General features: G+C 34.5%; 2 protein-coding genes across 3 annotated transcripts; both read left to right on the top strand.

The window, feature by feature from the left end:
• Window positions 1-254: 254 nt before the first annotated feature.
• On the top strand, window positions 255-4,722 carry LOC145160312 (polyketide cyclase/dehydrase/lipid transporter). 2 transcript variants are annotated; one of them, XM_079079456.1, is made up of 10 exons: window positions 255-804; window positions 1,007-1,127; window positions 1,214-1,299; window positions 1,427-1,823; window positions 1,982-2,082; window positions 2,691-2,757; window positions 2,953-3,180; window positions 3,410-3,826; window positions 3,982-4,054; window positions 4,378-4,722. In XM_079079456.1, exons 1-10 carry the CDS (start codon window positions 335-337, stop codon window positions 4,581-4,583), a joined length of 2,166 nt encoding a protein of 721 aa, XP_078935582.1. In that variant the 5' UTR covers window positions 255-334; the 3' UTR covers window positions 4,584-4,722. The 2 variants fall into 2 exon arrangements, with proteins under 2 accessions (XP_078935582.1, XP_078935589.1); XM_079079463.1 differs by lacking the exon at window positions 4,378-4,722 and adding an exon at window positions 4,125-4,371.
• A 2,230-nt stretch (window positions 4,723-6,952) lies between these two features.
• On the top strand, window positions 6,953-12,841 carry RUG1 (Regulator of chromosome condensation (RCC1) family protein). Its single transcript, XM_079079445.1, has 15 exons — window positions 6,953-7,411; window positions 8,077-8,153; window positions 8,448-8,526; window positions 8,660-8,719; window positions 8,918-9,019; window positions 9,117-9,210; window positions 9,291-9,333; window positions 10,103-10,148; window positions 10,262-10,308; window positions 10,390-10,492; window positions 10,816-10,870; window positions 10,958-11,024; window positions 11,094-11,130; window positions 12,141-12,220; window positions 12,379-12,841. The coding sequence occupies exons 1-15, from the start codon at window positions 7,108-7,110 to the stop codon at window positions 12,496-12,498; spliced, it is 1,314 nt and encodes a 437-aa protein (XP_078935571.1). The 5' UTR covers window positions 6,953-7,107; the 3' UTR covers window positions 12,499-12,841.
• Window positions 12,842-24,229: the final 11,388 nt, after the last annotated feature.

Raw genomic sequence — 24,229 nt, 5'->3', positions numbered from 1 at the left:
GTTATAAGAAGTTAACAAAAAATATCAATATCCAACCATAACAAATATAAAAAGTTTGAGGATTATTTAAAAAAAAACTAAATAGTCTAAAACCGAATTCTTACTTGGATAATATCTGATTAAATACAATTTGAAACAAAAATCATTAGAAATTTTACAATACTGAAAGACCTTAAACTGACGATGGACGATGAGTAAAAGTACAAGGGCCTAATGGTAAATTGTTATCCACAAAAGAAATAGCCTCCGGAAGCTTTCGCCCGCTCATTTTCTCTTTCTTCATCATCTCTGTCACACATTCACAAATTCACACTGAAACACACACTCACTCGAAATGATCGTCTCCAAGCAGGCTCTGTACGCTAGCCACCACCATCTTTCAACACATATCCGCGGCGGCGGTGGTTCAAGTTCCATCAAGCTACGGCACCTTTCATCCGGCAAAACCCGCCGGAAAGTCTGTTGGGGCAGCCATATTGGTTGGTCAAAAACATCAACAACGACTGCACATTCCTTCAAATTCTTAAATGCGAATCTAAATTCCTTAGGTGGTCGTAATTCTACCAGATCGGTTTGCAAGAATGCTATGAATGGGACTATTAATGGTGGGATAAATGCTGAGGAAGTGGTGTTGTATGAAGAAGGAGGAAGAATAAGAAAAGTTAAATGTGAAGTAGAAGTAATATCGTGGAGGGAACGTCGTGTTAAATCAGAGGTTCAGGTAGATGCTGATGTTGATTCGGTGTGGAATGCTCTTACGGATTATGAAAGGCTTGCTGATTTCATCCCCAATCTAATATTTAGGTATCGTATTGCTTTTTTCGTTGCTGGCATTAAAATTTGAAATTATCTGTGTAAGTTTCATTCTTCAAAATTCATCAGCTCGATGACAATGATTCCTGTAAACTTCTATTGAAATTCTTGGTGTTCGTTTTGCATTTATATCCTGATAATTGTAGTATCATGTTGCTACTGTTTAATAAGTACATGATTTTGTTTCTGTTAGCGCAAGGATTCCATGTATGCATCCAGGAAGGATATGGTTGGAGCAGAGAGGGTTGCAGAGGGCACTGTATTGGCATATTGAAGCTCGTGTAGTTTTAGATCTCCAAGAATTTCCTAACTCAGTAAGTATCTATTTATCTTCTTATTATTTAATGATATTTATAGTTTTAGATTCAGTTTTTAATTCTAAAAATTTGTCATAGTTCAGGCAAATGGTCATGAACTCCACTTCTCTATGGTTGATGGAGATTTCAAGAAATTCGAAGGCAAATGGTGTATAAAACCTGGGAAAAGGTAGAAACATGTCTTCAATAATATGGAGTTTTCTTTTTCTTTTACTTTTACTTCTACTTCTACTTCTACAATCTACAACATTATTTACTTAAAAAGATATAATCAAGAGCAATTCTATCTTCTACAGGTCTTCAAATGCAATCCTATCTTATGAAGTTAATGTAATCCCAAACTTCAATCTTCCAGCAATATTCATGGAGAGAATTATTCGATCTGATCTCCCTGTGAATCTTCAAGCTTTAGCACGAAGATCAGAGAGAAATTTTGAAGGAAACGAGAATATAACTACAAAATTTCATTCGGGTTCTAGTTCTAGTTCTACCACCATAGATATTGATGGCACAATTGACAAAAATACCCCTACTGTAGATGTGAAGGAAAATGATCCAAGTTCTAGTTTTAGTCCCTTGTCAAAACCTAATGCTGAAGTAAACAATAATTGGGGAGTGTTTGGTAAAACTTGTGATATTAATAGCCCTTGCAAAGTTGATGAAATTCATCTTCGAAGATTCGATGGCCTTTTGGTAATTTACTTTCTATAAACTATTCTTATTTCTTAAAAGGTGAGATGTGGACTTGCTCTTGATCTCGTGTTTGTGTAAAAGACAAGAATGCCCCATCTTATCCTCAACATCAAAAATAACCCTAGAAAGCTTGTTTAACATCATCTTTGTATTTGAAGGAAGATGGAGGTGTTCATCGGTGTGTTGTTGCAAGCATAACTGTGAAAGCTCCTGTTCGTGAAGTGTGGAATGTTTTGACTTCTTATGAGACTCTTCCTGAGTAAGTAACATAATCTCACACGTTGTGCTGTGTTTGGTGTGTATTGGACCGAGAGTGAGACTGATGCCAATGGGACAAAAAGTTTCAAATTTTTTTGTTCCACCCAAAAAGGTGGTACATGGACTTGCTCTCGATCTCTTGTATGTGTAAAAGACGTAAATATCCTTCTCATGAGATTGGAAGATGTATATGCTTTGTGTTTGGTGTGTATTGGACTGAGACCGATGTCAATGAAACAAAGTTTCAGTTTTTTTGTTCTACCTAAAAAGGTGGGACATGGACTTACTCTTGATCTCTTGTATGTGTAAAAGACGTAAATACCCTTCTCATCCTCATTATTTGGAAAATGTTTGCTTTGTGTTTGGTATGTATTGGACTTAGACCGATGTCAATGAGACAAAAAGTTTCAGTTTTTTTTGTTCTACCTAAAAAGGTGGGACATGGACCTGCTCTCGATCTTTTGTATGTGTAAAAGACGTAAATACCCTTCTCATATCGTTCTAGAAGATGTATGGTAGACTAGCTTTTATAGAAATACGTGCACCAAAAGTTGTTATATGGTTGTCATTTCTCAAAATGCTATGTTTGTGGGAAAAATTGATTTGCAGGATAGTTCCAAATTTAGCTATTAGCAAGATTTTAGCACGAGAGAACAACAAAGTTCGGATTCTTCAGGTAATTTTTAATTTTCCATTCATCTGACATGGCAAAACATGTTGTACTGTGTTTGACATGCATTGGACTGGAACTAAGACCGGAGACTAATGTTAATGGTACAAAAAAAACAAGTAGGGATAGGTACTCGCTTTCAATCTTACTATTTGTGTAAAAGACATAAACGCCCTTCTTGTCTGTTGTTTCTTTATCTAGGAAGGATGCAAGGGGTTGCTTTACATGGTGCTTCACGCACGTGTTGTCCTCGATTTATGTGAACATTTGGAGCAAGAGATAACATTTGAGCAAGTTGAAGGTGATTTTGATTCTTTCAAAGGAAGGTGGTTATTAGAGCAACTTGGGAATCACCACACACTATTGAAATACAGTGTGGAGTCAAAGATGCATCAAGGATCCCTGCTTTCAGAGGCCATTATGGAAGAGGTATGCTAGTTTGTACTATGTTTGGCATGCATTGGGCTGATACTGGCACCGAGTATCTCATTTGTGTATAAAAGACATAAATGCCCTCATCATCCTCATCATCATCAAAAATAGCCTTATAAATCTTGTCCTCTTCATTGAATCTTTGATTGTAGTTCCTTAAATTTAGCACATGCATTTTTTTTTTTCCATATCATTTATAAATTCTAATTTCATGTGACAAAATTAGGTCATATATGAAGATCTTCCATCAAACTTATGTGCAATACGCGATTACATTGAGAAAAAGCAAACAGAAAACTCGATTAGATCCATTGTGATGCATACAAATGATCTTGTTTCAAATGAGCATCCATCAAAACGAAATGATAAAAATCCATCTAGACAAAGAAACCGAGTTGTTGGGTTGCATAAAGATATAGAAGTATTAAAATCCGAGCTTCTGAAATTTATTTCAGAACATGGACAAGAAGGGTTTATGCCAATGAGAAGTCAACTTAGGAAACATGGAAGGTTTGATATGGAAAAAGCTATTTCTCGAAGGGGTGGATTTAGAAAATTTGCTTCGTTGATGAATCTTTCACTTGCTTACAAGGATCCTAAACCAAAAGGGTATTGGGATCAACTTGAGAATTTAAAAGAAGAGGTCAGTTTGTGTACAACATACTCCAAATACACTGCTATAATGCACTAAAAAGATAGGAGTACAATATACTTCAAATACACAGCTATAATGCACTAAAATCACTGAAAATCATTTTCTTGTATTTAAAATCATTGAAATTGTTTTTCTTCTCACAGATTAGTCGTTTCCAAAAGAGTTGGGGGATGGATCCAACATTTATGCCTAGTAGAAAATCATTTGAGCGTGGAGGTAAATGAACTTAATTTCCATCTATTTTCATAAATGAGGATGCCGAGGGCATTTACGTCTTTTTGCACAGACACGAAACCGATGTCAATGGGACAATAGTTGCGGATTTTGTCCTAACCAAATAGGTGGAAGAATGACGCACTCTCGAATCTCGATCTCTTATCTGTGCAAAAGACGTAAATGCCCTTGTCATACACTCATCACCAAAACTTGTTCCATACTAATGTGACTTGTGAGTGGGGACCATTGAAAAAGGTGGGATACAGATTGTCTTGTTTGTGTAAAAGACATAAATGCCCTCTTGATTGTGTGTTATTTATTAGGTCGGTATGACATAGCACGTGCATTGGAGAAATGGGGAGGCCTACATGAAGTATCGCGTCTTCTCTCACTTAAAGTGAGGCATCCTAACAGAATGAGAAGCATTGTGAATGATGGTGACAAGTCATCATCTAAACATGATGTTTCACAAGACACACAAAAATGGCTTGAGAGACTTAAAGATTTGGATATAAATTGGGTAGAATAATAATAAATGTTTGATAAATTGGTAAATAGTGTTGTCTCGACTTGTATATATATGTTTTTTTATTTAATCTGTACAAATAACTTAATGGGTTAAGCCAAAATAACTTGGCTTAATGTATCAAGACACCAACCATTACTTCTCTGCCCTTCTTATTTCGTCCACGCAACCCCTATCAAGTCATAATTGATAAGTATCATTAAATTTAATGAATTTTAGAAATGATTTGTTGTAACCGATAAATATCATTAAATTTAATGAATATATAGAAATTGCTTGTTGTAATATAAGGGCAAAATAATCATTTAATCTAAATATAGAAAAAAACTGTCTATCAAATATAGAAAAAAAGCTATCTATCAAACTTTACCCTTAAACAACTTAATCAAATAAACCACTCACTCTCAATCTCATGTGTGGAGAAGACATGATTTGTTAACAACTCTCATTATCTTCTTTGGTGGTATACAAATTAAAAGATTTATAATGTATTAAATTAATATAAAGTTTCATTCGTTTAAGGATAATATTCAATAAGACCATCAGTATGTTTAAAAGATTTCAAAGTGGCTATAAACACAAGATAATGTCTTAAGAAAGATTGAATAGTTTGGTCTATTATTCATGGAGAAAAATATATCGTACAACGTTGATATTGATAGTAGTATTAATGATTTTGTATCTAAAAGAACTCGTAAATATAATATTTTTTCTTAGATTGTTTTGCTCCTAGAGCATGTGTGATGACTTTTTTGCTTTACATAGATGGGGGAGTCCATTAGTTTCTTAATGTAATATCTTTTTTAATTAATAAAATTTTCAGACATGCATTTTTTTTATTGTTAGATTTATTATTATTTTTTTTAACCCTCAAATCTTAGCTAATCTTAGCTAATCTTAGCCAACTTGAAGGTCAGACACAAAAAAAAAACACTTAACAATAAAAAAATCAACATCCTTGAAATTTTTTATTAATTAGCAAAGATATTATAGTAAGAAGTTAATAGACTCCTCCATCTATGGAAAGCAAAAAACCATCATGCTCTAGGAGCCAAACAACCTAAGAAAAAAATATTATAAATATTGTACAATATATCTTTCTCCATGAATAATAGACCAAACTATTCAATCTTTCTTAAGACAATGATGATCTCAAATAGTTTTTTAATAACTTCAACTTTGAAAAACTTCTTTCTGCTATCATTTTGTAATAGTATTAGTTTTTTGGTATTTTGTTTTCTTTTTCTTTTTTCACTGCCAAATAAATGTTTTCTAGGCAATATTTTATTATTTTAAAATTATAAAACAATGTCAATGAGAAAAAATAAAGAAAATGAAAACACCTAGCTATGAAACTTGTAATATTGAATCGTTTAACAAGGATAAATATTTTTTGAATCGTTATTATGACTCCAACAACAAGGATTCCATAACTTGTAATGTTGAAGTTTCAAGTTGTATATAGAAAATCAACAAGAAAACACATAAACTAACTTTTTATCACAAAATCTTATAATTTACGGTTATAGTAGATCATTACTATTTGTAACAAAATCTTACAATTTACACGAATAAGTAATCAAAAATCAAAAATCAATGAGACTGTCTGAAAATCAAATTAATATGAATACAATAAAACAAATACATGATCAATCTTTTTGAAGAGTGCATGAAATCATATTATCAAAATCAATTTATTAACAAATATTGAAATAAAAAATCGTAAGACAACAATTTAATCGAAAATCAAAATGCCAAGTGAAAAATCAGAATCAAACTGTTATAAATCGGTTTTTGTTTCATTTGAAAAAAAATCAGAACCGATTCATAGAGTGATTCGATTGATGGTGGTAAGAGGCTCAATATGAGATTATCCTAGAAAAATCGCACCTTTTAGTCTGATTTTGTTTTGATTTAATTTTCTTTCCTTTTTCTGTTCAAACGTTATACGTGATATATCCGTTTTGCTTTATGCTAACATAATTACATATATAGAATGGGCCTGTAGAAATTTGGAAGCCCTAGGCCATCATCCAAACGCCCTCCTCATTGGTACGACCCTCCATAAACATTAAAGTAGATCATTACTATTTGTAAAAGATTTCAAATAGGCCATAAACTGTAAAACCATCAAAGAGGAGCAATATACTTTCAAATTTATCCACCTTCGGTCAAAATAGCCTTAATATATGTTTTTGAGGTCAAAACATACTTTTTTCTTCAATTAATAATGAAATACTTATTAATTAATTTATTTAACCAAACATATTAAGTTTTGACAAAAAAAAATTGAAATAAATATTTTTGTTAATTTGAAGGGTAATTTAGGAAAAAACCAGTTCTCCCAAACATATAAAATGACGATTCCTTCTACCACAAACGGCAACTACACACTCCACGACATTCTCCTGTGTTCGACGGCAACCACCTCCTCTTTGCCATTTCCCTCAAATTCTCAACGAAATTCAACCCGTATATAATCCATAGATTGTGTTATGATCGCAAATCGAGTTGTTGTTGGTTCATTATGTCGATCGCCACACGTTTTGCGTCGAGAATTTCCAGATCAGCTTCAGCGAACTGGAAATTGAGTATAGGGTTTTGTCAACGGAGGTTTATGAGGGTTTTGACGTGTGAGGAACAGGAATTGGTCAACCACAGTGACAGTGCCAAGAACCAGAGATTTGTGGCTGTTTGGGGAAATGGCGATTATGGGAGATTGGGTTTGGGTAGCTTGGAATCGAAATGGAGGCCTGCTGTTTGTTCGGCTTTTGGAGATGGAAGTCTCCGAGAGATTGCGTGTGGTGGAGCTCACACCCTGTTCTTAACAGGTATAGTTGCTCATGCTTAATTGCTGCTTCTATGAACGTTGTGCTTAGTATATGATCAATACAACATACAGTGGAATTTTTGAGACGTTTGACCCAAAAGTACCAAAAGTTTGCAAAACGCTTCCTTACAGATAGGGTACTGAAGGATTTACTCATGTATATCCATTGCCAAAGTTTTTTCACATCAGTAATTTAGTGCAAGATCAGGGTGACCTCTGATTGTGATCTCAAAGTATCTTATTAGTATGACAATTTACAAGCTTATTTTTTGCTTTTGGCTTTAAAAACATGGATTTGATACTGCATTAAGTCATTATAGGGCTAAAGTCATGAAAAATCAATGCAATTTCATTTATTTGTGTATTGTAGCATCTTACTTATTCCATTTATGTCTCTTACATCATTCTACTTATAATTTTACTTTTTCAAGGCATTGTAATTGAAAATTTTACCCAATTGTAGCAATGGAAATTGCTTTGTATTTGAATGAAGTTCCTATAATTGGGTAGATTTTTTGAAGTATAATTCTGTAACATGAAGAAATGAAAATATGATACTATAATAAACAAATCAATGAAACTACATTGCTATTTCTTGCATTTAACTGTATATATATATTCCCTTCATTGAGTTATAAACCTGCTGAATGAGTCCATTTTCCACAGATACTGGTAATGTATATGCTTCTGGACTCAATGACCATGGACAACTGGGTGTGTCAGATGATAAAGGCTACACAATTGTAAGATATCTCATACTTCTTGCAATTTCCCACTCGAATTTCAAGTAAAAAGACTAAGAAAAAAGTTCTATCTTGAGAGTATGCATGATGCAAGAAGCTTTTTATGCAAATGATAATGCAGAAACTGATTTCTTTTTCCTTTTTCCTCAAACTGATATATCTTTGTAGTCTGTGTTATGTGGATAAAATTTCATAAATAACTTTTATTCCCTATCAAGGGCTTATCTTTTAAGTGTTCCCATGCACCTTTCTCATCATTCTCTTTATGTGACATTGATTGTCTTGTGATTGCAGGATCCACTAGAAGTTTCTGGACTTCCCAACAATATTGTGAAAATTTCAGCTGGATATTATCACTCTTCAGCTATTACAGGTTTTTAACATCAAATTCAGTATATAAATATGAAACTTCAAAGGGCCCTCATGTTATGTTGTGTTCTTTAAAGATTCTATCTTTATGCACTCCTTTTTTCTCTCTATTGCTTAATCATGCTTCTGAATTGCAGAAAGTGGAGAACTTTATATGTGGGGCAAGAATTCCAGTGGTCAACTTGGACTTGGAAAGAGTAAGATGCTTTCTTTCAGTATCTGTAGCTCTTTCATTAATTTTCTTTGCTAAAAATTACCACATGTATCAAAATTCTGATAGAGAAGAATTAAGAAGAATCTTTGTTAATCCTCTTTTACACAGATGCTTACTCTTTTATGAAATTTAGTCATTTTCTTTCATTCTTTAGGCTGAATTCAAATATTTAACTTTGTAGAGGCAGGAAAGCTGATTCCATTCCCAAGTAAAGTGGAATTCCTGAATGGAGTCCCCATAAAGATGGCTGCTTTGGGTTCTGATCACTCTATTGCTGTTACAGGTTACAAAAAATATATACATAAATAAATTTGTCCCCTTTTTTTAATATGATCTTTTGTATATTTTTTTATTCTGATATTTGTTAACATGTGTTTCAGAAACAGGTGATGTGTTAAGTTGGGGAGGTGGAGAATCCGGAAGGCTTGGTCATGGACACAAATCGAGCCTCTTGGGCTTTTTGAGTTCTACAAGGTTTGTTTTAAAAATTGACATTAAGTGTAAAATGACTATTTTGCCCCTTGTTTGACTTTGTCCCTCTTCATATTCTTCAGTGAATATACACCAAGGCTCATTAAGGAACTTGAAGGAGTCAAGGTAATGCTTATAACATTTTTCATTCACTTTTTAAAAAAAAAGGTGTTGTTCTCAGAGTATAAAAGATTAGGATTCTTTTTATTGTTTTAAAGTTTGATACATTGATCTAAAGTAATTTTGTCAAAACATCTCAAAAGATTACCTTAAGATAAATTAATAAAAAATATAGTTTCATGTGTAAAGTTTCAGTAGATATTTTTATACAACATCTTTTGAATCACACCCATTTAATCACAAAAATAAATTTTTAGTAAGAGACAAAATGTTCTTGGAAAAATGTGGAATTGTAATTAAGTTTATACTAAGTATTCCTTCTGTTTTCTTTGAGAAACATTTACCTTATTTCTTCTAGGGTTAATCTCAAAAAAGACCTTATATTTTGTGTTTTTTCCGGATTAAACCTCAAATTTATTTTTTTTCCTGAAAAAGACCTTATATTTTTTCATTTTTCCGATCTGGCCTTTTTAATCATTTTTTACCAAAAACAAATTGTAAAATGTGAGGGTTTTTTCGAGAAAAACTAAAAGAGCTGAGGGTTTATTTGGAAGCATTTAGAAGGTTGAGGGTTTTTTTTCGGAAAAAAAAATACAAAGTTGAGGGCTTTTTCGGAAAAAATGAAAAAAATACAAGGTCTTTTTCAAGCAAAAAATAAATTTGAGGTTTAATCTGAAAAAAACAAAAAATATAAGGTCTTTTTTGAGATTAACCCTTTATTCTAAAGCAAAAAGCACAAGGAGAAAAGGGTCATTTAAATTTGCATAAAATGCAGATTAAAAGTGTTGCTGCTGGGATGCTACATTCAGCATGCATTGATGGTATACCTTTTTATTTATTTATTTATTTTTTTAATGTGTTACTTTAATCTATTTAAAGTCAATGTTACAATTTTCATGTTACAACTTATAACCTTCAGTTTTTTAAATCCCAGAAAACGGTTCCGTATTTGTTTTTGGGGAAAAAGCAGTACAAAAATTGGTGAGTCCTTGTTCCACTTTTTTCGAGGGCATTTACGTCTTTTTCACATACTAAAATCACAAACTATGAAACTTTATGTAGGTGTCAAGAGAAGGAAGCACTGTTTCAACTCCTTCTCAAATAAAGGAATTACCATTTTCTCAAGAGGTTGCATGTGGTGCTCATCACACATGTGTCATCACAAGTAATTAAAAAGACTATTTTGTCCTTGATTTTTTAATTTATTAAAATGAACACACCCCCAACCCCACCCCACCTCCTCACCTTATCTTACCTATCCCACCATTTTTCCCTATTTAAATAATAGTCTTTTTAGGTAAGATAGGGACCAAACGCGTAACAAAAACAAACAGTAGGGACCTTCTGAGTTAAAAAAATAAGTTAGGGACCAAACACGCAAATTACCCCAAACCATAGGGACCATTCGTGTAATTTACTTATTTTCAATCCTTATTTCTTTCTAATTTCTAACCTTGAATGTGTTTCATGACCTTTTTATCTACAAAGGTGGAGGAGAACTGTATACATGGGGCTCGAATGACAATGGTTGTTTGGGTACTGGGTATGCATGTCTTCAATACTTTATCCAAGATGTTTATTTACTAATATGCCCTCATGTAATAATAATTATTACATTTTCTTGTCTCAGTGATACACATACTGTTCATGTGCCCGAAAGAGTTCAAGGTCCATTCTTGAAACATTCTGTTTCCAAGGTGAGTTTCCTTCTTCAACTATGATGTGTGAAAAAGACGTAAATACCCTTAACACGTTTTGATTGGTAGGTGTCATGTGGATGGAAGCATACAGCAGCTATTTCTGGTAAATACTTTTATGTTAAGTTATTTTAAAAGTAGTTTTATGAGTAAATTACACGAATGGTCCCTATGGTTTGGGGTAATTTGCGCATTTGGTCCCTAACTTATTTTTTTTTTAACTCGGAAGGTCCTTACTGTTTGTTTTTGTTGCGCATTTGGTCCCTGTCTTACCTAAAAAGACTATTTTGCCCTTGATTTTTTAACTTATTTAAATAAACACACCCTAACCCCACCCCCACCTCACGTTATCTTACCTAAAAAGACTATTTAATTTATTTAAATAAGGGCATAATAGTCCTTTAAGGTAAGACAGGGACCAAGCGCGTAACAAAAACAAACATTAGGGACCTTCCGAGTTAAAAAAATAAGTTAGGGACCAAACGTGCAAATTACCCCAAATCATAGGGACCATTTGTGTAATTTACTCTAGTTTTATTTATTTTGTTTATAATTTATAACATCCAAATTTCATTTCTTCCTACTATGATATTGTAATTTGAAAAACCTACCTAATTATAGCTATGAATTGGTGGATTTTTTGAAAAGAAAAAGATTGAAAGTAAATTATAGAGTAAATTACACGAATGGTCGCTATGGTTTGGGGTAATTTGCGCGCTTGGTCCCTAACTTATTTTTTTAACTCGGAAAGTCTCTACTGTTTGTTTTGGTTACACGTTTGGTCCCTACATTTTGTTTTTGTTACGCGATTGGTCCCTATCTTACCTAAAAAAACTATTATTTAAATAGGAAAAAATGGTAGGATAGGTAAGGTAAGGTAAGGTGATGGGGGTTGGGGTTGGGGTGTGTTTATTTAAATATTTTAAAAAATCAAGGGCAAAATAGTTTTTTTAGGTAAGACAGGACCAAGCGTGTAACAAAAACAGACAGTAAGGACCTTCCGAGTTAAAAAAATAAGTTAGGGACCAAACGCGCAAATTACCCTAAACTATAGGGACCATTCGTGTAATTTACTCTAAATTATATAATCTTACTGCTAATTTTGGTGTAATGCAGATGGAAATGTTTATACTTGGGGTTGGGGTGGGGCCATGGGGACATTTTTTGAAGCCGAGCATTCTTCTGGTGGACAGTTGGTTTGTTCCCATTTAAATATCTATATTATCAGTATCTTTTTGACTTGATGCACAAAGAACGACTTAATACAGAAAGTCAAGAAAAATGAAGCTTTCCAAATTAAATCCTAACTTTTTTTACAATAATTATAACTTTCACTCAAAACTTGTGTGTGTAGGGCCTAGGAGATGATGTAGACTACGTTGAACCAACGTTTGTTGACTTTGGTGAGAATGTGAAAGCAGTACAGATCTCATGTGGGTTCAACCACACGGGAGCTGTACTCGAATACAACTAATGCTCCAGTCATCCGATACTCATATCAGATGATAGTATCGGATGACTGATTGATTCGAGCAGTTAGTCATCTGATACTGATATATCGGATGACTAGATCAGTCATTCGAATCAGAATCGAATGCATTGGTGCAAATCAAGATCAGTCATTCGAATCAGAATCGAATGCATTGGTGCAAATCAAGAGTAAATAACCATCATACAAAATAAGGCTATACGTACATTTATGATTCTCAAGCGTATAGTGTTGTATATGAGGTTCTTGTTTATTCTAAAAACAAACGTGTTATGATTTTGTAATTGTATATTGATGTTTAATCTAAAAATAACCTCATTTGTATGTATTTTATGCTCTATGTCTTTGCATCAAAAACAATTCATGGCTTTAAGGTGGGCATCATATTTGCAAAAATTATTAGTTAATTTGTTTATATTGATTACCATGATATGAGGTTTCATCACATGATATCAATCTATTCTCGTTATAATGCTTTAATCTTGAAGGAGAGATTGTGGGACTGATTGGTGTTGTTCAAGGAAAAGAGGAAATTGACCCTTGTAGACTAAGGTAGATATATTTCAGATTACAATAAGACTAATATACATGTGAATAAGCGTGCATATGATAGTGCAAGTAGCACATAAATCAAGTGAAAACACTTGATTTGATAGAGATATGTGCGGAAAAAAAATACACTCCTGTACTAATGTCACATATGAAGATATTCTGATCCTATATATCTTCTTCATTAACAGACTTTCCTATGAGATCAAATTCATAAAATGAAAGCATGGTTCAAAGATATACCAATGTTGGAACCCATCGAACAAGTATGTGCGGAATAATAATAAACATGAAGTTAACCGGCATAAAAATGATTAACAAAGATATGAGCAATCAGATAATCAAGAGATAGAAAGAGTAAAATAGCATACTAAAGAATTCTTTGCATGATAGAGATTCCCAATCACTCTCTCTATCTAGGCAAGACTATATTTTTGGTGCACACTAAATAAATGACCACTTCGGCTCTATTTATAAGAGAGAAATGAATCTTTCCTAAACACAAAGAGAATATTTTAACCTCGTTATAATTGAGCATTGTAAAGCATCTCATTCTCCCACAATGATAAAAGGCTAAAATACATAGTATCCGAATAGGTGTGATGTTACATGTTGAGATGTCTTTAGAACTCTGATGCTGTGGTCTCTGATGATGCTGGGCCATGAAATCTCTAATCATCGAAGGTGTTTGACTTCAAAGGTACCAACTCTCACGTAGAAAATGAGATCCAAATATTCAAACTAACCATAAACACCAATTATGAAGTTGAAGATCCAATCAGAAAACACTTCGACTTTAAAAGTCTAAAATATCTCTTATTCTCGAATCATAATACATTGAAAATTCTTCAAGAAGATAACCTGCTGTTAAAAATATGAGACATCCAAAAGTAGATTCTTAATAATAAATAATTTGGATTCTTGACACATCTAGCGAGACAAGAAATTTGACTAGTGTACTTCAATAATATTCTATGTTAGGCATGTCTATATTAGATAAAACCAATATGTATGACTATACCTTTTACTATATTTTTTTTATTATCCTTAAACTCATGCCTAAAGAGATGATTTGACTTATTACATTTTGTTTGCCTATGAAAGACACGTTGTAATCTAGTTGTAAGACACACCTTTTCTTAATAAGCAATATCCCTTATCTTCCATCATACAATATTATGCTTATTATTTCATACTTTGTGTTCACGTATCCCACTAGGAATACGTTAAAGATAACATAACTACTATCTTTTGGACGACCTAATGGTCGCGATCCATCCTAATGCCAAGCCTGCTCCCTTGCCCTCGCGCTAGGACCTTGATGTTTGGCGCCCTCACGCCTAGGTCCAAATTCCCGACGACAATTTTCGGTCCATAACAAGCCAAAACACATTTGGTCGTTTCCTAGAGTGACAAGTGTAGTGCCCAGAGCACTGTCCTCTATGTATTCTGCACCAATAGCAGACGACTACTAGTGGTGCACGATCCACCAATAGAACTCCTCTACGTCCCGTTGGCCCAGATGGGACATATGACATTTTTGGGATCATGTGCAGAGAACAATAGGTATAGAAGGAACCCGTCTTCTCTAGAAGAGGGGATCACCTCCTTACTCTCCAAAACCCTAATCACCTTATTCTCATACACATAGTAATTAAACCGTCGGAGCTTCGTCTCGGGACCCCTTCCCGGACGTCGACTGACGTTATCTTCATTGTTGTAACTACAGGACATTACCTAGCCAGAATCATCAAGTGACGGTGTTAAGTCCCAAACACATATCACAACATTTTGCGTCATCTAGGCGTGTACTTAAATTTACACAACACTGATACGACTCTAGAAGTCGGTAATGACGGGAAAAGGACCTTTGGCGCCAGATGGAGGAGAAACAAGCCAACATAGATCCATGTCGTCGCTCGATGGCATGCAAGCATCAACATAAGAGGGATATGCCTCCACCCAAACGCCAGCAGCACAAGCACTCCCACAACACCAAACCGCATCGACAACAATAACCGTCCTATGGCGACCGCCACCCGTCACAACAAAGCATCTAGTTACAACTACGACCGTAGCGCCAAAATTAACAGTGACCAAGTAGTCAGAGCCACTAGCTCAGCAGTTATAGCCATCGGTTCAGTAGTCGCAACCATTAATTTCTCAACCGCAATCGTTGTTACAACAGGCAGGGGCGAAGACTTGGTCCCAGTAACCATACTGTCTTTGCAACATCCAATATCGAACTATTAGTTCTCCCCTATAGTAGGCATGTTGCACATTTCGCTCTTCGCTCAACAACATCCGATGTTCCATCCCCACTTCCAACAATTACAAGGATCTATTCCCTAAGCGCCACTGTCGCAAGAGTCCAACTCCCATTCGTCATCGACACAACCGTTCAATCCCCATGCTCAACAGTCGCAGGGGTTGAACCTGTATATGCTCCAGCAGTCGGGATTGAGTTCACAACTACAAGAAAACGCACAAACAATCTCACAATAGCAGTCGCACATCTCGCAAGCAGTGATGTACAATCAATCGTATGGCAACCAATATTACGCTCAACAACTCACGATGTACGTTGGGTTTCCATATCCACACATGGAAAACCCGACGAGGAGTACCAATTTTGCTTTTTGACAGAAGATCTTGTAGTATGAGATCACACACTCGACGAGGATACCAAACATTCCAAAATATGATGTTACCATCGATCCAGACGCGTATATCGACACCTACGAGTGTATGATGACGTCGCTGAGGATGGATAAGCGGTTTACTTGCACGTATTTCCCTGTTATGCTGTTGGGAAATGCAGGAAAATGGTTCAAGGCCCTATGACCTGGAAGCATCTCGAGCTTTGAGCAATTACGATACCTCCTCCTCAATAACTTCATGCAACTATGGAAAGGAAAGGAAGATGTGAACTCAATAATGACATGAAAGAAAAAGGAGGGAGAGTCGATAAGGGCGTATTATGAATAATTCACGTTCGCAACGCTAAACATCCCAGGCCATAAGGAACTCCTTGTCACTGGTGCCTTCGCCCAAGGTTTACTCCCAGGACCTCTATCGAAGAAGATGCAAGGGATGCTACCTCAATTTAGGGACGAGCTTAGATACAGAGTTGAGAAATATCTTAGACAAATCGAAGGTGAAGAGAGAAAAAAAGCCAACCTAAAGGCTGTTGACAACACGTTCATTAAACACGAAGAAGCAATCTCTCGCCCCAACACTGACCCATCGAAAGAATCAGTGCGGGGGCTATGACAAGCACAACCGACACTCACAAAATTTATCCCGAAGACACCATCCATTTGGAAAAGACGAACACCAGAACCACCGAACCGATGTCCATGCCATAAAGAAAACTCCTTCGAAGATAGAAAATTAAAAAGGCAAGTACTGTGAGTTTCACAAAAGCAAAACTCATAATACTGAAGAGTGTACAATGCTGAAGAAAGAAATTGAAGAAAAACAACTAAAGGGCGACATCTCGAACATTGCAAAGGAACTAAGATCCAAGTTCGACGTCGATCAGAAGAACGTCTGAGCTCAAAAATTGTTAGGTCAAAAGTTGTTGTGAGAGTCGAAATGTAGTGCCTTTATGTTCGCGTCTGTAATAGCAAAAGTTTAAGGACTTCCGTTATCTTAATGTATTTACAAGGCATATTATAGTTTCTAATGTAATGTCTAGTCCTTGTATTTTATGGTTTGTGAGTACCCTATAAATAGGTAAGCACTTAGAGGTTAGAGTAAGAACTTCCGTATATACTCTATTGTACTCAAAATCTCTCTCTCTCTCTATATATATATATATATATATATATATATATATATATATATATATATATATATATATATATATATATATATATATATATCATTCCGAATAATCAATTGAATTGAAAAATATATATTATTTAGATCTTTGTGTTCTTACTTGCTTTCATTAAATCGATTGGTTCAAACACAATTGTTTAACTCTTCAATTAGTATCAGAGCAGGAATCACTACTATGATTGAATAATTTGGTCATGTTTTTCATCTTTTTGAGTCGTTCATTTTGATTCATTTTTTTTGTAAGATTGAAAGCATAATTATTCATTGAATCAAGTGTGATTAATTAATTCTGCTATTGGTTTTGTCAATCGATATGATAATCATTTCATTTCTCTTCATGAAATTATTCTTTTCATTGAACCGAATGGAAAATCTCAACATAAACACAATGATGAAGTTCACGAATCTTCTTGAATCTGTAACCAAGATCCTGATGTTGATCCCAGAGTACTACAATCAGTGGGTTGATCGAATGGAGCATTACCTTAACGGTATCAATGAGGATCTATGGAGATCAATCGAGATTAGACCTTATCAAGCAAATATGATTGCGCAAGGAAATAAGAAGAAAGTTAATGATAAGAACTGTCTCCGTGAACTACAAGGAGCTCTTCCTCCTATTGACTACAACTATGTCTGTGGATGCAAAACTTCTAAGGAATTATGGGATACTTTGAAAGAACAGTATAAAGAAAATGAGAGGACAAAGAAAATCTCGGTGACGAAGTGTTTGTCTGAACTTGCAGATTTCAAGCAAAAGGAAAACGAAAATATCGAGGCATATTACAACAGGATGAATGATTTGATCTTCAAGTGCAATCGATATGGAGTGATTCTTACAACTTTGGAATTCAATCTCACTTTTGTGTACAGACTCAGAAAAGAATGGCGAAACATTTTTCTGATGATAAAGACACATGAGAATTTGGATACATATTCACTATCACATCTGTACAACATTCTAAAAATGCACGAATCTGAGGTGATGGAAATTACTGAAGAAAACAAGTTGAATTTTGGTGGTTCAATGGCGTTGGTGTCTAAAACAAATGTGAAAGAATATGAGACTGAAGAATATAAGAAAGAAGATGAAGAAGGATATATCCTTAATTTCGATGATGAAGTTGTTGCCTATTATTCAAATAATAGGGTGAAAAAGTTTTTGAAGAAAAGTATGAGTGGAATTTTCAAAAAAAGCTTGGAGAAGTAGCCAATGTCGAATGTTGGTGGAAGTCAGAAAGGACTAGCAAAAGTTGAAAAGAAAGATGAAGATGAAGAGAAGAAGTTTGAAGTGAAATTGAAAGGTGACTCGGGTTATAACTACAATTACTGCAATGACCATGATCAATTGGCTAAAGATTGCATGTTAAGAAAGAAAGAAGAAAAGAAAGAGAAGGTGAAGGATGAAGCCTGTTATGCAAAAAGGCTTGAGGAAGTTCGTGCTCAAACAAAGAATCTTTCGTTGATGGCAAAAGGAGGTGATGATCGAGATGACACTTATAAAATATGGTCTTTTGGATTTGATGATGAGGAAATGCGTCATCCTACTCATGGTGTGTTATTAGCTAAATATGAGGAAGGTGGATCTGATGAGAAGAGCTTGTTTGGGAAAGATGTGGAAGACATCGATGATGAATTGGAGGATAATGCGAAAGATGAGGGGAGTGATGAAGAAGATGTAGAGACCACGGGGAAGTGTTTTGTTTCGAAAACTCCAAAATATCCAATGATTAATAAGGTGCATGATCTTTTTGTTTCCCTTAATATTCCTTTAGATTCTTATCATGCTGTTTTATGTGATTTTGATGAAACTTGATCTTATTTAAATGACATGCTGATTTTGATGAGTAGTGAAGCTGAAAAATATAAGGCATCTCTTTATGAAGCGCAAAATAGGTTGGAAGAGAAGAATAGTAAGATTTTGAGTTTAGAACTTAAAATAACAAATATCATGTGTGGAAGGGATGGTCTTAGGATGGATAATTGCATGTTAGTTAAACAGTGAAACATTTACTGCAATACTGCAAAATGCTTGTATTGTAAATTGACAAGTCTCTATCATTTTGCTGATGTTTGTGTTGAGCAACATAGGAAGTTGCTTCCATTCACTACTTTCAAAAGAGAGTTAGTTGATGAGACTACTTTCGACTATGAGAGTAAAGTAGCTGATTATGGCACCATTCCTAATGATTTATATGTTTATGGTGTTGTTAACATAAATGATTGTTTAAATGCTAATGAACTTGTTAATACTGTGAATGAGACTTTAACAAAAAATGAACAAATCAAAATTCTGAACACGACTGAGAATTTGACACAAAGTACACAACAAAATTTTGATGATATCGAAGATGAATCTGACAGTATCAGTGAAATCGAGGAAGAGGAATGCGTTGATTGCTCGAAATTGTATGTCATTAATGTCACTTCGTTAGCTAAGGACAAAGATAATGTTGACTCAAAAACGAAGTTAAACAATGAGTCTTCCTCGACAGCCAAAACCTGTGATTCTCAAAAGGAGACAGTTATTTTCGAGGACATAGCAAACAATGAAAGTGATAGTGACGATGATTCTTGTGAGAAGGAAATTCCTTGTGTTGTGGAAGCTCAAGTGTATGATGATACAGTGGAATTTAAAAAATTTTTGAATGAAAAAGGGAAACATCAATTGGAAATGAATACAGTTCTTTATCCAAAATGCATTAAAGGTCTTCCCAACCAAGCTTTTGTAACAAAAGGAAATGCTGATAATTTTGATCCTAAAATCAATGAATTGTTGAAAGAAGATAATGAAAATATGACTGATGAAGGTTTTTACTCAAATTAGAATATGGAAGAAAACAAGTTAAACAAAAGATCACATGTTTTTCAATGTCAAAAGAGTAAAAGATCTTTTTCCAAAGAAAATGAAGAGAAATCGAACAAAGTTTGGGTTGTGAAAACAGATAAACCCAATGTCAAAAGCAAAACTGAAGAAAATTGTGAGAAACCTTTACCTAATGATTCTAGTAATCACATGGCTAAAACTCATGATTTCAAAAGAAGGAAAAATTAGTTTCACATGAAGTACCTTTCAAAAATCAGAAGGAAAAATTTCAAAATCAAGATAAAGAAGTTGAGAAATCTAATTTGAGAAATGAAATTTCTAAAAAGAAAGCATGAAACATGGATTATTGGAAGAAACAAAAAGAAATACAAAAGTCAAAAATTTTAAAACACAAGAATTCCCAAAATTATGAAAAGAAGTTTTCATAAACAAAGAAAATTCATACTTCAAAAGAGTCTTCTCAAAGTGATTTGAAAAATGTCAACAGGAATGTTGTTAACAAAAGTGTTTTTTCACAAAAAGCAAAAGGTGCTCAAAAAGCGAAAGAGAAAAAGAATGTTGAAATTCCTAATCCTTTGCAACAGAATGTTCAAGAATTTTTCATCAAAATTATGTTGAGAAGAATGCTCAAAAGACAAATGGTTTTCAAAATAATGCAATGAAACCACAAAGTCATTTTCAGAACAACGGACAAAGGAATTTTTCTCAAAATCGAAAAGTTCTCATTTTGGTTATCAAAATCGATACCAAAATCGTTTTCAAAAACGACCACAAACGCCATCATCTCAAATGAATTTTACTAAAATGGATAATGTTTCAAAGAAAAATGTACCCTTCAAACCTGATGGTCCAAAATTTCCAAATGCTGATTTGAAGCAAAAGTCGACTTTATCTTTCGTCAAAGGAAAAAATGACACGAAAAATCTTAATCATTGGTTGGAAGGCAAAGGAAAACAATTTCAGTTTAAAAGTATTCTCAAGAACAATTCCGAGAGGCTTATGAGAATTACCTGAACGAATCCTTGAATGGAAGTACCTCTTCTCAAGGATCAATGTCGAAAGTGTCAAAATAGAAGGAAGTTAAAGCTATGAAAGTTGATGTTTCGCAAAGAAAGGTTGAAAAAGAGAAACATTAGATATCATTGCCTAAAGATGACGAAGTTGACTTAATCGACAAAATTAAGACCAAAGTTGACTTAATCTCTCTAACTAATTGCAGGTACTATGTGACGAGAAATATGACAAAAACTGGTATATCAATAGTGGGTGCTCGCATCACATGATAGGAAGGAAGTGCAATTTCAAACAAACAAATAGAGGAAGTTTTATTGAAGTCAAAGAGGAAGGGTGATAAGTTCGCTTTGGACATGAAGCCTATAGTGGGCATTCCCTCTGTTTACTTACTGTCGAAAGCGTCATCTAAACCCAGTTGGATGTCGCATCAAAAACTTTCTCATCTCCATTTCAAAAATCTAACAAACTTCTTCTAAATGATCTTGTTCGTTGTTTTCCTATTTTAAAATTTGACAATGATTCTTTATGTGCATCTTGTGGACAAGGTAAATAAAATCGTTAATTTCATCCGGTCACTATTGATTTAAAGATCGTTGAATCATTGGAACTTCTTCACATTGACTTGTGTGGTCCTTCGACTATTGACTCTCTCAATAAGAAGAAGTACATATTTGTTATTGTTGATGATTTTCGTGTTTTACTTGGGTTTTCTTTCTTAGACAGAAGTTGGAAACAGAATAAGTGATGATCGATTTGATCAAAAACATTAAATTAAGTTTGAAGAAGAAAGTTTGCAAGATAAAGAGCGACAATGGATATGAGTTCAAAAATCGAACTTTAGATTCATTTTTGACTGATCTAGGAATTTCTCATAACTTTTTGTCTCCTTACACACCACAACAAAACGATGTTGTCAAAAGGAGGTATCGTTCTTTGTGTAAAGCGGCTAGAACGATGCTCACATATGCGAATTTGCCTCAATACTTTTGGACAAAAGAAGTTTCAATAACTTGCTTTAAGCAAAATCACTCTTTTATTCATCTTCGTTTCAACACCACACCTTATGAAATCATTAGCAAAAGGAAACCTAATGTCAAATTTTTCTATGTTTTTGGTTGTAGATGTTTCATAATGAATCTTAAAGATAATCTTTCCAAATTTCAGACAAAAGTTGATGAGGGGATTTTCTTGGGATATTCAAACAACTCTATTTCATATAGGGTGTTGAACAAGAAAACATAAAAAGTTGAAGAAACATTCAGTCTCACATTTGACGATTATTAAGTCAAGATAATTAAACAAGAATTTTCGAAAAGACCTATAAATTCTAAAACAAATGAAGAATCTGAGCATATGCTTACTTTCATTGTTGATCTTGATTTAATCTTTTGTATAGCTGACAAGGCAATTGATGCTGAGATCTATATTGAAGATAATCAAGTTCTAGAGGCATCGAAGCACTTGGATGATTCGTCAATCACTAATGAAGAAAAAGCTGAGATCTATATTGAAGATAATCAAGTTCTATTTCGGATGAATTATCAGCAGAAAAGACATTTGAGGATGCACATTTGGAGTTTGATTATTCATTTCCTCATATGGAGAAATGGACAAGGGATCATCCCAAAGAGAAAATTCTTGGTGATCCAAGTTTGGGTGTTTTACCCGAGAATAGGTGCAAACAAGGAATGAAGTTCTAAATATTCATTAGGAATTCTATCTGTTTAATATCATTATTTCTAAAATCAAACTGAAAATAGTCAAGCATGCATTAGAGCATACCGATTGGGTTGTTGCGATGCAACCTAAGTTGTCTAACTTCGAACAAAACAAAGTTTGGAGGTTAATTCCCAAACCTGATGATGTTTCGACAATTGATCTTAAATGGGTTGTTAAAAATAAAATTGACAAAGAAGGTAATATTATACAAAACAAAGCTATATTAGTCATAAAAGTTTATTTTCAACAAGAGGGAATTGATTATGAAGAAACCTTTTCCCCTGTCGCATTCTATCCAATCATCAAACATCCATACTAGCATGCAGTTCTAAAAGCTCCACTAACAGGCATATAAAGGCATCTCTCCTAGAATTCTAGCATACATTCCCAAGCAGATCCTTAGCCGTAATCTAGCATGCAATTCTCATAACATATAACATATCAACATGTATGGGTATTCTTGGAATCACTTAATTGAGCTTGGCTGATTGAACGCATCACACCCCTTCTTTTTAATTTTTTTAGAAAATTCATTTTCTTTCAAAAGTTTACCAATTCCTTAGTTAGAGTTCAGACACACCAGAGTGTGTTCCCAAACCTCTCAAACAAAGGCTCTGATACCAACTTGTAACGTCCCAAAAATTCATAGTAACATTTTCATTTTTAAAACAATAAACTGTACAAACGAGTTGTTCCAAAACCGATCAAAGTGAATATATTATTCAAATATCAGAGTAAAGATAATAAATTGCCAATGCAGAAAACTCTGGGGGATAATATGCAGTCATGCCGGGCCCTTCCTTTTCGGTCCGGAAGTACCTGAAACCATGAACATTAAACCATAAGCACAAAGCTTAGTGAGTTCTCCAAAATACCACATACCATACATACAGTAGAGATTGCTATGTGCTAACCATAGTCTTGTCATTATGCCATGAGTCCTATCATGGTCTTTCATTTCCAGGCCGGGGGCCAAAACCCCAGGTCTTACATACAAGTGCCAATAGCTACCTCTTGGTCTTTCATGCACGTATTACAAAGACAACTAGCATACTATATATAACTCCCATGGTCTAGTCCCTTGTCTTTTATACAATTTTCTGGGAGCCACCTCCAGGTCTTTCATAAAAGGGCACCACTGATCTTCCTATATAACATAAACCAGTCGGCCGACAGTGGTGCCTTTGAACCCCAAGTACAGTGAAGAGACTCTCCTGAATCACAATGCTGACTAAAAACCTCATGCAACACCGCATCGATCACAACCAATCGCTCTCACCACCAAAAGATGGGTGCTAAACACCTCCTAACATTCCATACAAGGTAAACCCTAAGTCTACCTTCTAAAAATAGAGATTGACCAAAAGTCAACCCATGCCAAAAGTCAATGGTCAAAGTCAACAGAAAGAGTTGACTTTTGCCTACTGCCACGTCGTGGCCTTCCTTGGCCATGTTGTGGCCTTCACCCAGACTTGGCAATTCCAGACACGAATACATGAATCTGTGAGAGACACGACACGACACGAATACACGACACGAATAGGTCTTGAAAATTAAGATGAAGTGTATTTCTCATCGTGTAATCATATCGTGTCAAATTTATGGCTGACTTGTTTTCGTGACACGAATACACGAATCTCCAGGTCTGGCTTCACCCAACCAAACATACGGGAAATTCCTAGTTTCCATGCCATGTCAACCTATGACCACGTCGTGGGCATTAGGTTTCCAACAAATTAATGGATTAAGCTGTTTTCTTCA

Source organism: Lactuca virosa, chromosome 1 (assembly GCF_052849685.1).
Source record: "Lactuca virosa cultivar CGN04683 chromosome 1, Lactuca_virosa_CGN04683_v6, whole genome shotgun sequence".
Lineage (NCBI taxonomy): Eukaryota > Viridiplantae > Streptophyta > Magnoliopsida > Asterales > Asteraceae > Lactuca > Lactuca virosa.
This window is presented reverse-complemented; position numbering and strand designations above follow the sequence as displayed.

What these genes read in the sequence shown, in the direction of transcription:
- LOC145160312 (XM_079079456.1), top strand. Translation starts at nt 335, where the DNA reads ATGATCGTCTCCAAGCAGGCTCTGTACGCTAGCCACCACCATCTTTCA. An exon ending in ATCCCCAATCTAATATTTAG is followed by an intron (nt 805 to 1,006) that starts GTATCGTATTGC and finishes TGTTTCTGTTAG; the next exon opens with CGCAAGGATTCCATGTATGC. An exon ending in TGTATAAAACCTGGGAAAAG is followed by an intron (nt 1,300 to 1,426) that starts GTAGAAACATGT and finishes TATCTTCTACAG; the next exon opens with GTCTTCAAATGCAATCCTAT.
- RUG1 (XM_079079445.1), top strand. Translation starts at nt 7,108, where the DNA reads ATGTCGATCGCCACACGTTTTGCGTCGAGAATTTCCAGATCAGCTTCA. An exon ending in AAAAAGCAGTACAAAAATTG is followed by an intron (nt 10,309 to 10,389) that starts GTGAGTCCTTGT and finishes AACTTTATGTAG; the next exon opens with GTGTCAAGAGAAGGAAGCAC. An exon ending in TGAAACATTCTGTTTCCAAG is followed by an intron (nt 11,025 to 11,093) that starts GTGAGTTTCCTT and finishes TTTGATTGGTAG; the next exon opens with GTGTCATGTGGATGGAAGCA.